Source organism: Rhinolophus hipposideros, assembly GCF_964194185.1.
Source record: "Rhinolophus hipposideros genome assembly, chromosome: 1".
Taxonomy (NCBI): domain Eukaryota; kingdom Metazoa; phylum Chordata; class Mammalia; order Chiroptera; family Rhinolophidae; genus Rhinolophus; species Rhinolophus hipposideros.
Window position 1 is genome coordinate 111,133,849 of NC_138047.1, and position 15,325 is coordinate 111,149,173.

The 15,325-nt window shown below is 49.6% G+C and overlaps 1 protein-coding gene across 1 annotated transcript in view; it reads right to left on the reverse strand.

Annotated features, from left to right (window-relative positions):
• PIGG (phosphatidylinositol glycan anchor biosynthesis class G (EMM blood group)) overlaps positions 1 to 4,806 on the reverse strand; it is a 33,190-nt gene extending 28,384 nt beyond the window's left edge. Inside the window, exons 1-2 of the mRNA XM_081075572.1 lie at positions 4,495 to 4,806; positions 3,669 to 3,874 (exon numbers count right to left, since the gene is read on the reverse strand). Coding sequence (XP_080931698.1) covers positions 3,669 to 3,874; positions 4,495 to 4,648 — 360 coding nt within the window. The 5' untranslated portion in view covers positions 4,649 to 4,806. The remainder of the gene's footprint in view (positions 1 to 3,668; positions 3,875 to 4,494) is intronic.
• Between the last annotated feature and the right edge of the window lie 10,519 nt (positions 4,807 to 15,325).

Here is a 15,325-nt window from a genome sequence, read left to right on the forward strand (position 1 = left end):
CACGAAGTCTCTCTAAAAGGGGAGGCTCTTACCCCAAATTCTGCTCCTCAGAGGTGACCGGGTACTTTCGGTGAGTGCCCTTTCGTACTTTTTTCTGCATGTGTACAACCACAAACATACAGAGATGTATTTTTTACCAAAATAGTAACCAATTCCATAAACAATTCTAGAACTAGCCCATGTTTTAAAGTGAAGACTACATCATGGACCTCTTGCCCCGGAAAGTAAACAGCTCCTTCATGTTTTTAAAACAGCTATAAAGTACTGTGTTTCGATGTTCAGTATATTTAAGGAAGGCTGTTTTCATGGATACTTCCCTTTAAAAGCCTCCTGTAGAAGTGTTGTGTGAGCTGAGACCTGAAGGTTGAAGTTGTCTAGGTGAGATGAGGTGGGGCCTTCCAGGGAGAGACACACAACTGCAACGGCTCCAAGGCACAGGGGAGACAGCACACTCGAGGAACAAGCTGTGATGTGAACGAAAGACTTAGAAGGAGGGAGAGCAGCCCAGGCAATGGTGGGGAGGTTAACGGGCAGGAATCCCCAACCCTGAGGCCTGGGGCTGCAGGCAGACTGAGGGCCCCTGGAGGGTGTGAAGGAGCATGAGCTGACCTGTGCTCGGACAGGGTCTGGAGCCCACAGCAGACGGGACTAGGGTGATGGCAGTGAGGGTGTTGGCTTGGGGCGGTTACAGCCACACCCACAGTATTCAGACACCTGTCCACCCCATTTCTTGTGAAGAAGAGGTTATCATCAACCTTTACATGTGTATAACCTGACGGACAGGCAGCTTTGCTGATTTCTAGTCAAGAATCTTTTCATATCGTTCGTGGCCATTTCAATGTGTCCTTGTGTGGACTTCTTTACGTCCTTAGTCCAGTTGCCACTGGACTGTTTTCTTTGATTGGATACTCTACATTTCTGGGTTTAACATCTTGTTTTCATGTCAACTATAAGTAATTTGTCCAATTTATCATTGGTCAGCTGGCTGCTTATACTTGTCCGTGTCACATGACGGTTTTCCGTTTTCATATAGCCGAATCTGTCCATCTATTCGTCTGGGGCTTTTACAAGGCACGCCCCTGCTTCTCACACTAGCCCGGGTCCCTACTGACATTTCCAAGGATAGGCAGCACGCAGGCAGCGGCTGTGAGTACTAAGAAATCTGAGCGTGAGCTCAGCTGCCATCTCCTTGGAGAGTCCCTGAGGCTGCTATGGCCTTGGGGATAGTAATTCTATGTTTTCTAAGGCTACGGAGGGCTCTGCAGAGACTACCGGACAGGCTCTGACTTGAACCCCTGATCTGCAGTACTGCCATGTAGCATGGCATGACCAAGAGACTTTGGAACCAAACACAGCCCTATGCTCGTTGCTGATTCCAGTGGTGTGTTTTTCCACTTTAAGCCTGATTCCTCATCTGAAAAATGCAGAAAACAGCAGTGCCTACCTCAGGAGCCTGGCTCATGGGGCTGCTGTGGCAGTACGTGAGATGACACCTCACCCTGTGTGGACAGGGCAGGGTCAGCAGCTGCTCCGTGTTGGGACTCTAAGGTCCCTGAAGAAAGGAAAGGCATTCAAAACTTACATGATTTTATAGAGGCAGCTGCAGGACCCTAACATGTGAAAGTGCTGCTAGGGACATCATTCTCGATCGGCATCTCATGACAAATGTACCAACACTTCAAGGCCAGCTCAGTCCCTTCCCTAACTAGACAGGGGGGAGCAGAGGGCACATTCCTTGGCCAACACTCCCTGGTCCCCCTAACCCCCACTCCAGTACAGACTTCCTCTTCTAACTGCTCCTGATAGGGAATGGGCGCAAGAACCTGCAAAACACTGAATGTAAAACAAAACACTGGTGTGCACCTTGAAACAAACTGGCTGGAGGCAGGAGTGCCTAAGAAGCACATGTCTGTGTGCAGGCTTAGACAGACCTGGCATCTGCACGCTAATGTACACACTTCCTTAGAAGTGTGCCTAGGTCCTTAATCACACTTCTCCCACCAGAATGAAGAAGGAACGGGTCCCTTGCACACTTCTGATGGAGCAGATCCAGATGTCGGTGCTCCTGAAGCTGTGAGCCTGGAAGCCTTTCCTCCAGCAGGGTGACCACTCCCAAGAGGCTGTCTCTGAGCATTCACACCCATCACGCTCGAGCTCATTCTCCTCCATCATCTCTTCCGCTGCATGTATCAGTGTCTGAAACTATCTGGATTATTTACTTGTACACATGCATGTTTTGTGTCCCCTCGATTAGAGAGTAAGCTCTCTGAGCCCAGGACAGCTGCTGGCCTGTTCTTCAGAGTCCCTCTTTCTTAGTACGCTGGGTGTTCCATAGTCAATGCTCAATGAATGTCACTGAATGAAGGACACGCTACATCCAAAAGTGACAGAGAGTGGGGAGCTCAAGAAAAACAGTGAAAGGTGTGGCATCAGTCCCAGTTTTATTCACTAAGTAAACATTTACTGAGCACCTACTGAATGCTGCCCCCAAGCTTTAAATCAAGAAGTGGGTCCATCTCGCCAAATACAAAGGGTACCAAAATAATGTATACACATTTTAAGAAAGAAAAAAACTATTAAAATTGTAATACAATGAATGACGCTAGCATTCATTTAATTAACGCCATCTTTTGAGCAAATGTCATACTACACATTGCTACATAATTCAATTCAACTTCGAAAGGTAATACCTAGATAACAGCTCTTAAAATGTGTACATTTTTGTGGCACCCCCAGTTGTCGATGGTCAACCATAGATTAAGGCTCAACCAGAGACTTTTACCCGCGATCTTGTAATCTAGTCACACTTTTAAGCCCCTCTGCTCCTCTCTGCCTCCACCCCTATATGCACCCTTCTTGCCTAAACTTGAATGTAATTGCCTCAGACCAGCACTGAGCATTACATCCTGTTCTTTTTCATCAGGTGCTAATCACACTTTATAACTGCACATTTATTTGCATGTTTATTTGTTCAAGGGCTATTTCTCTCATTATAGTCATTTTAGTCATTAGGACTAAAAGCTCCATGAAGGCAGAAACATTTCCCCCCAACTGTATACCCAACACCATTTTAACACATAGTAGTTATTTTATAAAAAGTTCTTGAGCCGATCAGTAAATACTCTTGTTTACCCATAGTTCTTGGGTAAAGCACTGTGTACTTCTAAGCCCGTCCCATCAGGCTGAACACCTGAAGGTGGCTGACACGGTGAAAACAGCAGTAACTGCTGAGACCAGGTCATATGTATGCTCCAATGTTGCACAAGTCTGAGTTTCCTTTCTCATCTATACAGCCAAGAGATTGAACTAGATAACCCTGAGGGCTCCTTCCAGGACCCTAACTGACCTACCAACAATTAAGAGAACAGGTTAGCAAGGAGGATGGTATTTCTGCGACCCGGCTGGCCTGCACGATCAGGCTCTAATCATTTCTGCTTCCGGTGGAGCATGAGCTTGGGCCACATGAAAAGGGACACAAATCATGGTGCCAGTGCCATCTAACCTGAGGCTTCTGCAGCATCCTGTTGCCCCATTGCCCCAGGTAAGTCACCAACACCAAACAAATTTCCATTTAGTTAATACTGGGACTCAAGAAGACTACAGGAGTCCCTCTAAACCTCTGAAAGAGCCAAACCATGATTTATAAAACATTACGTCAAACTCTTTACCTTGATGCGAGGCATAGTGACTGTAGGTGGCTTTGCTTCGGCCACAAAACTGTGAGATGCTCCTTTTTCCACGAGGTAAGTTGTGTAGGGCATAAATTTCACACCTTTTGACCCAAACACAAAATCATCTCTCAAGGCATCTATCAGCACAACAACAACTTTACTGAAGAGAGGCGGTGGGAGCTTGGTCCAGTTGGAACTGGCTCCTAAAAGTGAAGGACAAAAGGAAATTGAACTGTAAACTTGATTTAGCATTCGAACACCTTATAATCCGGTTTTCGCCTCGTCTCCAGCACATATCCTGTCCTGTCTCTAGACAGCGACATATAGAACAGGGGTTCTCCGTACGCAGTGCTGGGTTGGGGGCACAGGGTAAGCTCAGGACCCCCAGCAGCAATTGCGCTGAGCACGGCGAGCACCGGGACAGGGACACGTCTCGTGAGCGTCTGCAGTGACAGGGGTGCTGCCGCGGCCGGTGGCTGACACCGGGAGGGCCCGGCGCCAACCGCGAGCACCGACACCCGTCACCCGGTACGTACTGCTGGGAAGGGGGTGGGAAGCGGCCCGTGCAGGGCGGAGCCGGGGGGCGAAGAAGGCTCTCGGCGGAATGTCCGGGGAAGGCGCGGGGCCGGCAGGAACGTCTCTCCGTCGTGACTCAGCGAGCAAAGGGGACGCTGGGCACAGGCCGAGCCCCCGAGCTGCTCGGGGAGGGGCGGGGTGTCGCGGGGGGGCCCGGAATGGACCAGGGGGCCCCCGGGAGCCCCGGGAAGCGGTCGTCGGGCAACACTGGACGCGGGCATCGGAGACGCCGGGAAGGGGTCCGTACCAGCGGCGGGTTCAGGCGCCGGGGGCCCCGCTTGGCGCTCGGTCCCGGAAGAGGAGCGCACGGGAGCCGGGAAGAATCCCCGGAGGAAGAGCGCGACCCCGAGCACCTCGATCGCCACGCAGCAGGCTGCGAAGGCCCCAGCGCGCATCCGCATGGTGCCGCCCACGGGCGGGGTCCCGGCTCCCGACCGGCCGGAGGCTCGCCCAGGGCAGCTGCTTCCCGCTCCAGGGATCCGCCTCTGAGCAACCGCCAAGCGGCGGACCTGACAGGCGCGGGCGCCCGGGCTCGCACGTCGGCCGGCGCCCCGGAAATACGCACGAAAGGGGCGGGCGCTTCCCGGGCCAGGGCCCCGAGCCCGGAGGCTCTTTACCCATACTTCCGGCGCGCCGGCGCGCGACGCCAGCCGCAGCCCCGCCCACCGCGAGTCCCCGCCCACCGCGAGTCCCCGCCCACCGCGAGTCCCCGCCCCACTGCGCCCTGCCCCCGCCCCTCCCACCTGTGAGGCCCGCCCCACCTCATGTCAAACGGGGAACTGCTTGTTGCCTGTGTTTCCAGGTACGGACTACAAAGCCCTTCGTTAGGGTTACGGTGAGGTGGTATGAGGAAAAGGTGCTGTTGACATCAGAAACGTCCAAACCGATAGAAGTAATTTATTTGAGGCAAACTGACAATTGCCGGGAAGCAGAATCTCAACCAATTGAGAAAATACTCCCGAGAACGGCAGTTTTGCAGCTTATTTTATACATTAGAATCAAAGAAGGAGACGTAAGGGGGTGACATGGAATCCATTGGTCGGAGGTTAGGGGAGTGGGGGAAGCAAAGGAGGGAACTCTCTGGGATTGGATAAGAAGTAAAACAGAGACACAGACTTCTTTCACATCGGCGGGTACAGGATAGGTAATAACATTTACAGCACATGGAGATGGTATTCAGGGGACAAGGCAACCAGGAGGGGTTCTGTGGTCTGTTCTGGTGGGAGGTTGTGCCCTGTGGGGTCTGGAAAAGGAAATTACTCTGACGTTTCAAGGTATGTTATCTTAGATGCACAAGACAATAGATAATTTTAGAGGTAAAGACTGACCTTTGTCAAGGAAGCTGCAGGCCTAGGACCATACTACCTGCCATGACCCACTTCTAGAAGGTTAGAGATTTTTATGTTCAGACCACCCTGTGTGGTTGCTTTGATCTCTGGGTTTGTGAGGCCCCCATGCAGGTCTCACCTGAGCTTGTCAGCTTTCACATGTGGCCCCTTTTTCAGTCACAGTGTGGAAAGGTGAGGGAATGGTATGGAAAAGGTTGGAAAAGTGGGAAGTGAGTAAAAGTGAGGATAGAGGCAGGAAGGTACGGGAAAACTCATGTGACACCCAGCATCAGGGATGGCCTAAGTGCCCAGGGAGGGGCTCAGTGTGCAGAGTAGAATCGGAGCATCGAGCCCAGGACCCGGTCACCGCACCCCAAGACGTCATGGTCTCCTAAAGGTCTCTGGTGACAGTCAGACACTGGTCAGGCGAGGGCCTCATGGCTCTGCCCACCACGCTCCATATCACTATAGGTAGACATGGTTGTTCCTAAAAGTACTTACTTTCCAGTAATTTTGAACATACAGAAAACCATCAGTAGCTGCCCAAAGCCATCCAATTTCCCAGCTGTCCTTGCTCCACCAAATTTGCCACCTCACACAAAGTGCTGCAGGATGGTTTGCCCCAAACAGGGACACTCTTCCACAGAACGGCCACAAAGCCCCAAATGCAAACATCAGTGGAGTCTCTATATCATAACCCACCTCAGGCCCACCTGACCTCTCACACCTGCCCCAACTGTGCGAAATGTCTTTTTCCGGTCATATCTAGTCTTCCTGGAACTGTCCCTGAGACTGACCCTCATTTTTACACATTCATCAATGTAAAGGGCACAGAAGACACCCACCTGGGTCTGCCTAATGTCTCCTATTCCGACTCAGGCCTGCATTTCTGGCAGGAACACTCTAGCCTGATGCTGATTCCTATGTGACCCCCAGGCGACTCCCATGGGACCCCTCCCCACCATGTGCTCTTCACATGACACCCATGTAACTCCATGTGACCTTCATGACCCTGTGTGATCCCACATGACTGCCAGTTGACTCCCATGTGACCCGGCATGACCCCAACATGAGCCCCAGTGACATCCAGGTATCATTCCACATGAACTCGCATGACTACCAGACATAGGAGCAACCGTCTTTCCCAACAGGCACTTTCACACTGAGGCCATATGCAACTATGGTCCAGCCTGTCCGGTCTCCGGAAAGTTGGCCAGCTGAGGGCTCCATGTTATGGAATAACCCTGATCCTCCCACTGCTTCACTGAGCAATAGTTTCCTTACTACCCTAGCCTTTGTCTCTGCTCCTTATAAAGGGGAGAGCAGAGACTGGAAATGGGCCACTTTGTTCTTTGGGGATGGCTGATTAATGTGGGGGGCGGGGGCAGGCGTGACTCCTCCCACTTCCCAGGGACACAAAGGAGGTGTGTGTGCCTTCCAGGGCACACAGGCCATCTGTGGCCAGTCTGAAATGCGAGGACCCAATGCCCAAGGTAGGAGCCTGAACTTTAACACCAATGGCATTGCTTTTTCAGCAAGTGAAAGAGCTCCTGCTGTTGTGGGAGGATAGCAAGAGCACTGGTCAGGCGGCTGCAGACCGGGCCCTGTGGACCCCTTCTGTGGGCTTTGGATCCCGCAGCTGGGCAGTGGGGCATCTGTGATGTGGAATCTGTTGCTTTCCCTGACCCAGCATCTGTTCTCAGGCCCAAGTACTGCACCTCAGCTTCCATTGGGAATTCACCTCACCTGCTTCTAGTCCAAACAGTTCCAGAGGGCTAGCCAACCCCCATCTAGCCAACCCCACGACCCATCCTCTGGGTGCTGATGGGTTCAAGGATGAGAATGTGACCTAAGCCAGGCCAAAGACATTAAAAGCTGTGATTTTTTTAATGGAATCCAAGGGAAGGAGAAACCCTCCCGGTACAATGGACGGTGAGTGGGTGTCAGCCTGGGGTGGCTGGAGGCCCGCGGTGCAGGGAGAGACTGTGCCTGTGAATGGGGCCACCCAAATGCATTTTGGTAGGATTGAGGGCTGGAGAGGAACCAGGTCCCACTGTGAGAAAGTGAGAACGGGGACCTGCCAGGACCAGACCCACTCTTAAACTTGCCTCTTGCAAGTATTAATTTCTTTCTGCCATTAAAAAATTATTATTTGACTTCAGCAAGTGACCAGTCCCCTGCAATCAAAAAAGTCCTGGCTGACACATCAGAATCAATAATCCCTGAGACTCCCTCTTGCACAGTCTCCTCACTGGGCGGGGCATGTCTGGGGGACATGAAGACACTGAGTGGGGTCAGACCTTAGGGGAGCTGCTGACAAGCTCTGTCCGTGTTCCTTCCCTGTCTCAAGAGAGGGAACCCCAGGACAGTGAGAGGAGAACCAGCAAGGGACGAATCCTGGATGGCTAATTGGTCTGTTTGTGTTTCCTTATTTTAGGGTCCGTTTTGGTAATGTGCATTTTTACTAGGAATTCACCATTTTGATGCAGTAGGTTTATCTTACTTTTACCTTTAATTTCTCCCCTCTTTCCAGAATTGTCAGAATTGATGAACAAATATTGATGCATTATTAGTCACTAAAGGCTATATCTTCTTCGGGTCCCCGCATTCATGCTCAGTCTCAGTGCTGGCGCCTCTGTCTGTTAAAACCCACACTTGTCATCCAACCAAAGGTTAATGCTGACAGCTGGGGTACCTGGTGACCATATTGGACTGTTATGATAGGAAATGAGGCCAGGAGAGCTGACAGGCCTGATAGAGAGCTGACTCTGTGCCAATGGTAGAGAATTTATTCTCTAGCCTGGGGTGAAGTTGTTGGTATTTCTAGGCATAGAAGTGACAGGATTAGGTCCCTAACTTAGAAACATCAAGCTGGTCACAGTGTGGAGGTTGCACTGGACAAGAGAGGGACGGTAGCAGGGAGACCAGTGAGAAGACTGGTGAGAGGCGCTCTGGCCTGAGCTGAGGCAGGGACCCTGAATTTGGAGATGAGCAGGGTTTGAAGACCCGGGAGGGGCTGTGGTGAGCGCCGCCCTATGGATGAAGCTGGCACAGGTGCCAGAGTCAGCACTCAGGGGACTGGCTGTGTGGACACCAACAGGAGAGCTCATTCTGCCACCCGGAGACTGTTTGCTAAACGCTTAATCCTTCCAGCCCATGGAGGTAGAGAAAGGACTGAGAAGGGAAGAGGGAGGGGAGTGAGGGCCCATCTCCTGTGGGGCAGGAGCTGACCTGCATCACCTCCCTGATCTCACAGCCACCCTGAGAGGGAGCGGTTGTCCCCACCTGACAGGTGAGGAGACTGACTTTCCATGTCTTTGCCTGAAGTCACACAGCTGGTACTTGGAGGGGACAGAAGCCAGCTCTGTGCCTGTCTGAGGCTCAGGCACCCCCTCCATAAGGAAAGTGTCACCCCAGACTCCATTCTGAGCAGGCAGGAAGCTCCTGTCAGTTGTGACCTCAGAGGAAGGGAACATGGGGAGAAGAATAGCCATGCTCTGGGCTGAGGAAGAAGAGATTTTAAAAGGCCCGAGCACAGCTATGCGATATAGCTGAGGAGGAGTCATTGTCACAGGGATCTGATGCTGCTTGTCCTCCAGTGAAGGGCCAGGACACCACCTCCCTCCCACCCGTCGCCATTCCCAGCTGCCTTCCCTGGTCCCACCCCAAAATCTGCCTGGGTAAGTGCATGGCAAGGTGAACAATTAGTTATCGGCAGATTTTCCTCAATAGAATGACCAAGATTCCACCCAACGCTGCAAGGACTATTTGGATCACTCTCTGTTAGTCCAGGATCCCGTGTGTGCAAGCTCTCCTGGCCCGTGTGGGCCCATTTTGGTGCCGGTTTTGGACTCAGAACTGTAGACTCATTCTCCCGTTTAATTACCTGTGCATGGAGATATTAATTGTTTCTGCTTTTAATGGAAAATGGGACCAGTAGGTGAGCTGAGGCCTGTGAAGGGCCTGTAACAGGATTTATCTCAAAGAGAATGTAGCCCGGGGGCCTGGATTCTCAGTTTAAGGCTGATGGGCAGGGAAATGCTCTCTGCTGCCGTCTGGTGTACATATAGGGAATAACACCTGGTTGCAGCTCACCAGGAAAAGTTATTCTCTGCTGCCATCTCGTGTGCATCTTGGGAATAACACCTGAGTGGAGGTCAGGATAAGCTCTGCTTTCCAAAGGCTTCTGAGGCAAAGTGTCAGACCCAGGGCTGTGCCCTGGAAGCTGCCTGCTGGAATGTGGGGTCCTGGAGGTGAAACCCGGCACACGGCTTGGCACACCTGAATTAAGTACCTTCTCACCTGGCTCTTACCTATGCTGCCTTATGTCACTCTTCCCTCTTGCCTCCCGACCTTCCCGAAAGCCATTTTAAAATTAACACCGGGCTTAGAGAGCCTCTGTAAGACACCACATCTGGGGGAAGTGTGGTGCAAACTAAATATTTATTTTGCACGTAAAAGAGGTAGCCCAGGAGGACCACCAGACCAAAAGGTCTGAGAGCCGAAAGCCTGGGCATAGAAAGACCACGGTGAGGCCTGCAGGACCCAGACAGCAGCCCCCAGGGAGTGCTGGGGAGGCAGGCTGTGGTGGGATCCCAGGCTCTGGCCTGGGCACTGGGGCTTAAGGGGCCTTGGGGACTCCACTCCTGGTGCAGAATTTGCAGGGGGACCTGAACACCAAGCTCTTCAGGCAGTTTTGCTGGAACAGCCGCTGCCCTGTACAGCCGTGGTAGCTGGACCTGTCTGGTGGATTGGGGTAGAATCCCTCAGCTTTTCCCTGACATAAGGTGTCTTCTCCAAGGGTGGGTCCACCCTCAGGTCCAGAGTGCTGGCCTGGTGTGGGAACTCCAGTCCTTGGGGATCTACGGGCTTATATGGATGTCACGCAGGGGACCCTGCTCGCTGCGCCATTTGTCGTGCAGGGTCTCTGCTCCCACTCCCCGCCCAAGAACGCAGGACACGATAAGGCCAAACAGGAACACCCACGGAGCCATAAGTAGGGGAGTCATATCACTATATTCTCACTGGCGGCATCCGCCTCTCTACAATCTGCTCTTGCTTGCCCCCATTTTCTTTCTGCTAGCGTAGCCACAACCGTTATATTAGTGGCCAATGGCTTACGGGTTACAGCTGCTGGCCAACTAGCCACAGCTGCTGGCCATCCAATCACAGTTGATGGCCATTTACTACCCGAGCCATCACCTTTCTATTGTGAGGCCGCGAGCCTGGAAACTGTTTTTTTGGGGCTTTGTCCCCACAATGGAAGACCTGGGAAAACGGTGCAGAGCCAGCCAAGGACACCCCAAGAGATCCCAAACCCACAGGTCACGCACACAGTCAGCAACCGTGGGCTGGCAGCAGCTCAGCACCCCACACCCCACATTCTTTGTCTATTTCTGCCCCTGTCTGACCTCCTTTAGTCTCTGTCAACATCTGTCTGTCTGACCAGGTTCAAGATATTCATGAAACATCTGCTCTTGTCAACACCCTGCAGTGACCCTTTCAAGCCCCCAAGGGACCTTACTTCATCCGTAGCTTGGCATGTCTTAGCTGCATACGTTCCCTTTCTATCTCCCTACCTCTCCTGTGTGCGGGGTCTCTGACTCTCTACTGTGTGCCGAGTTCCCATGTGTATGTATTAAATCTGCTTGTTTTCTCTTGGCTAATCTGTCTCACATCTATCTGATTATTAGAACAGCCAAAAGAACCTTGAGGGTAGAAGACAGTTTGTTCCTTCCCTCCACCTAAGCAAGTCATCAGGTAGTTAATAAAAGGTGAAATTTGGGATTGTTCTACATCACTGCATCATGAAATAAGATCCAACAATTTAACTAAACTAACTTATTCTCCAGATTGAATGATTAGATCAACAAAATATGGAACAATCTATCAATTTAACTTCTGGATGTGAAACTTTTATTCAAGTTACAAAGGTGGGAATGAAGAGGACCAAAAGTTTTGCCTTTGGGCACATTGACTTTAAGCTGGTTGTTAGGGAACAAAAGACTCTGAAACAGCCTTTGACCCTCCCCCTTTCCAGTCTAAGAGATTCAGATGGAAAGACCTGGTTTAGGGAGGGAACCTTGGCATAAACTCCTTAGCATAAGGCGGGAAGACGCCCAGTGGAGCCTGCTGACCACCCTTCCCCCTTGTCCCATTATTTTCTGGGTAGTCTAACAATTTACCTCCCAAGAGTGTGTCACTCTTCCTAAATTACCTGCAAAGCACCCAACCTGATCTCGCTGCCTTTGGAATTTTTACTCGTATGTGAATTCCCCATGCACATATGTTAAAATTCTATTTTACCTTAATCTGATTGTATTAATTTTATGATTACCTCAGCTAGAAAAACTTATTACCATAGGCAGAGAGCACAGGGCCACGGTGAGATGGGGGAGGAAAGGAAGGAAGACGTGAGAGGAAACAAAGAAAACAGAAATGCAATTGTTCCTAAGAAAAAGTGCAGCTACAGCTAATTGTGATGGATTATAACACCATCAGAATTCCAGGCAGGGAAAAATTCCTAAGAAAAGGTACAGCTACAGCTAATTGTAATTGGCCATAACACTATTAGCTTTGCAAGCAGGGAAAATTCTCCATGCCTTTGACAGTCCCTACGAGGGAATCCCTCCTCCTGGTGGGAAGGAGGCGTCAACAAAGGCAGGCCCTGGGAACGCCCCAGAAACGCCCAGAGATCACCTGTGACTGCACCTTGAATATTTCCCGCCCTCATTCAGATATAATCCTAACTTTTCTTTGTTCTAGAGCAGTCGCTCTCCTGGTGGTCTTGTGCACTCCTGCATTTTGGGAATATATTTTCTTTCTTTTAGTAAATCCTTGGCCTGCTTGCCTTCGTTCATGATGCACTGTTCCTACATCCTAGAATGCCTTCCTGTGATGATACAAGGACCTGATCTCCTCTAACACACAAGATGAGAGGAAAAGAATTTTTTTTGAAGGCCCCACAGTATTGGGGAGCCTGCGAGGAGAATTACTGGCCGGGGCACTGCTGGCTCCTGGAAACCGCTGCAGCTGGGAGCTCAAGGACATGCAGGCAGAGGTAAGTGGTGTTTTTGTTCACCCGGTCATCTTTCCTGGTCTATTTTTGTGGGGTTGGGGAGAATCTAGAAGTGCTGCATGTCTTTTTCCTCTATTCTACATGTAGATTGGCAGGAAAAACTGTTTGTGAAGCTAGCTTCTTGGGAGCAGCGACTCACAGGTTTTCTTTATTGATTCTTTCCTCTCAGAAGCGATCATTTTTTCCTGTGTCTGTGTCTTGTGCCATTTGTAATCAAAAGAAAACACCAAGGGGAGAGGAGGGTGGTAGATGATGATAAAGGGGATCAAACATGTGGTGATGGAAGGAGAACTGACTGGGTGGTGAACACACAATGTGATTTATAGATGATGTAATACAGAATCGTACACCTGAAATCTACGTAACTTTACTAACAATTGTCACCCCAATAAACTGTAATTTAAAAAGAGAGAAAATACCAAAGGAACAGAAAGCCTTTGGCTTCCTCAGTTAAGCTAGTAAAAGGTATTTTTGGTTTGAGGAGCTATTAAAATCCTATCATCAGTAGTCAGACCATGGCTCCTTTGAATTGGAAAAACTTCAAATTTTGAAAATGTGTTGGAGAACTTTCATGGCAAACAGCTGTTTTATTGGAACCTAGAAAGAAGACCACATGTTTAATACAAACGAATTCAAGGAAATTTAACTTTTGAATTAGTTCTTCAGCTTGTTGGGTCTTAAAAATGCTAATGTCAACATTAGGTTTAAAAAAGGCAGAAGGGAAAATCAAGAGATGTGCAAATGTTTAAAAACTGTATTTCGATCTAATATTATGAGAATTGGTGTGTTGGAACAAGTTTTAAGGAATATGTAATAACTGATCAGAAACTTGACCAAAACGGAAGCTGCTTTTTCAGTCTGATAGAAATTAGAGTCTCAGCATCTCCCCCAGGTCCTCTGCCGAGCTGATCGGAAATGTAAACACAGCTCACAACTGCCTGAGGCCATAGAGCTGAGCAAAGGAAAAGAAATTGCAAAAGGGGCACTTTTAACAACACAAGCCTCCATCTTCCAGCCTGGCTCCCCTTTTCCTGCCTCCTTAAAGACTGTGAAGCACAAATAAAACCCTGAGCACAGTTCCCTTAGCAGAATACAGGAAGACTCCACGCAGGAGCCTCACAAAAATGTACCTGCCACGGGTGTTCAGCTTTTCCTGAGTTACCTGTAGATCTCCCATTTTTACATCTAAAATCTGAGTCCACTCCCACCCTTGTCTAAAATGTCATATTTACCTGATGTCTCCTCACTTTCTTTGGAAATTTCATGGTTATGTGAATTCTAGGTGCGCATGTATTACAATTCCTGGTCTCTGTCTGTGGCGTTGGGTAGAAGTTAGAAGGCGTGCCAGGCCTTTGTCTCTTTTCTGAATTTAGATCGGCAAAAAAAATATTTGTGCAGCTAACTTTTTGCACCTAGAGACTTCAGAGTATTCTATATTCTTTCTTCCCAGAGATGTTGGTTTTTTTCTGTGTCTGTGTCTTGTTTGTCCTTTGTCCTAAGAAGGAACTACCACGGGGACAGAACACATGCATAGGCTCCCATAAGCCTGTCCTTGGAGCCGGCCCCCCAGGCTGGGGAGTTAAGTGGTTCTCTTTAGACTGGTGTCTGCGGAGACAAACTTTGCTGTGGGTCCCTCTCTGAAAACCGCTTGAGGTTTTTCTTTCATTCTCGCCATGTGTCCTGGGAGCTTGGCTTTGTGTCCGAGGAAGCTAATCCTCTCTGGTTCCCACCATCGGCCAGGTGCACTTACTCCATTGTGCCTGGTGGTCCGTGGGATAAGCTGGGGTTCCCAGTGCACCTCTGCCTGGCTGTGCCAGCTCCCTGGGGAGTGTGTCCTGAGGGGCCTCTGCCCATAAGGGGCATCTGTCCCTCTAACCTTCCTCACCTGTTAGTGCTGGACAGATCCCAGTCCAGTAGCACCTCCTGGGGCCCACAAATTAGTGGGTTTGGGGCTTGGGGGTGCCTCACATTTTGTGGGAGACCGAGGACACCCTGTTCACCCCACCATCCTGACCGCCTGTGTGAGGAAGGTCTGTGCTTTCTCTGTCTTTGGGGGTGACCCTTTGGCTCTGGGAGGGCTGCTTCCTCTGCACTCTGTGTGGAGGGGCCTCTGGCTTCCTGGCCTGAGCTGTAAAGAGGCTGGTTGGTGTCTCACTATTTATTCCTAACTGTGCATGTACAGACGATGGACCCAGTGGGAAAAGCTTCTACATTTAAATCGTGTTACAGAGCTCTTGTGACAACCAGTTATTTTCTTGGTAAACCATCCTGTGTGTTCTCTATATTATTACTAATTCTGTCGATTTGTGATCTCTGTGTGAAACCAGTTTGTGTTTGTGTGTGGTAAGATGTTTTGTATCTGTGGATGGTGTTACTAGTTTGTAATATTTGATTGGTTTGAACAAATCAAACGGTTATATAAATTAAGAAATAAAATACAAACTAACCTAAATGCTTTTCAGGATCAGATAATGTGGTGAAGTATTTGACAGTAAAGCTGGTTTTAGTTTGGGTTTATGGCATAATCATATCTTTGAAAGTTATTAACATAAAATATATACATTTTAACTGGTTTTTTAACAATAAGTTTGTTATCTGTGTTACAAAATGTGTCAAGAAAATAGCTTCGGTAATAATTGATTTTGACATCTCAAATTTTAAACTAATATATA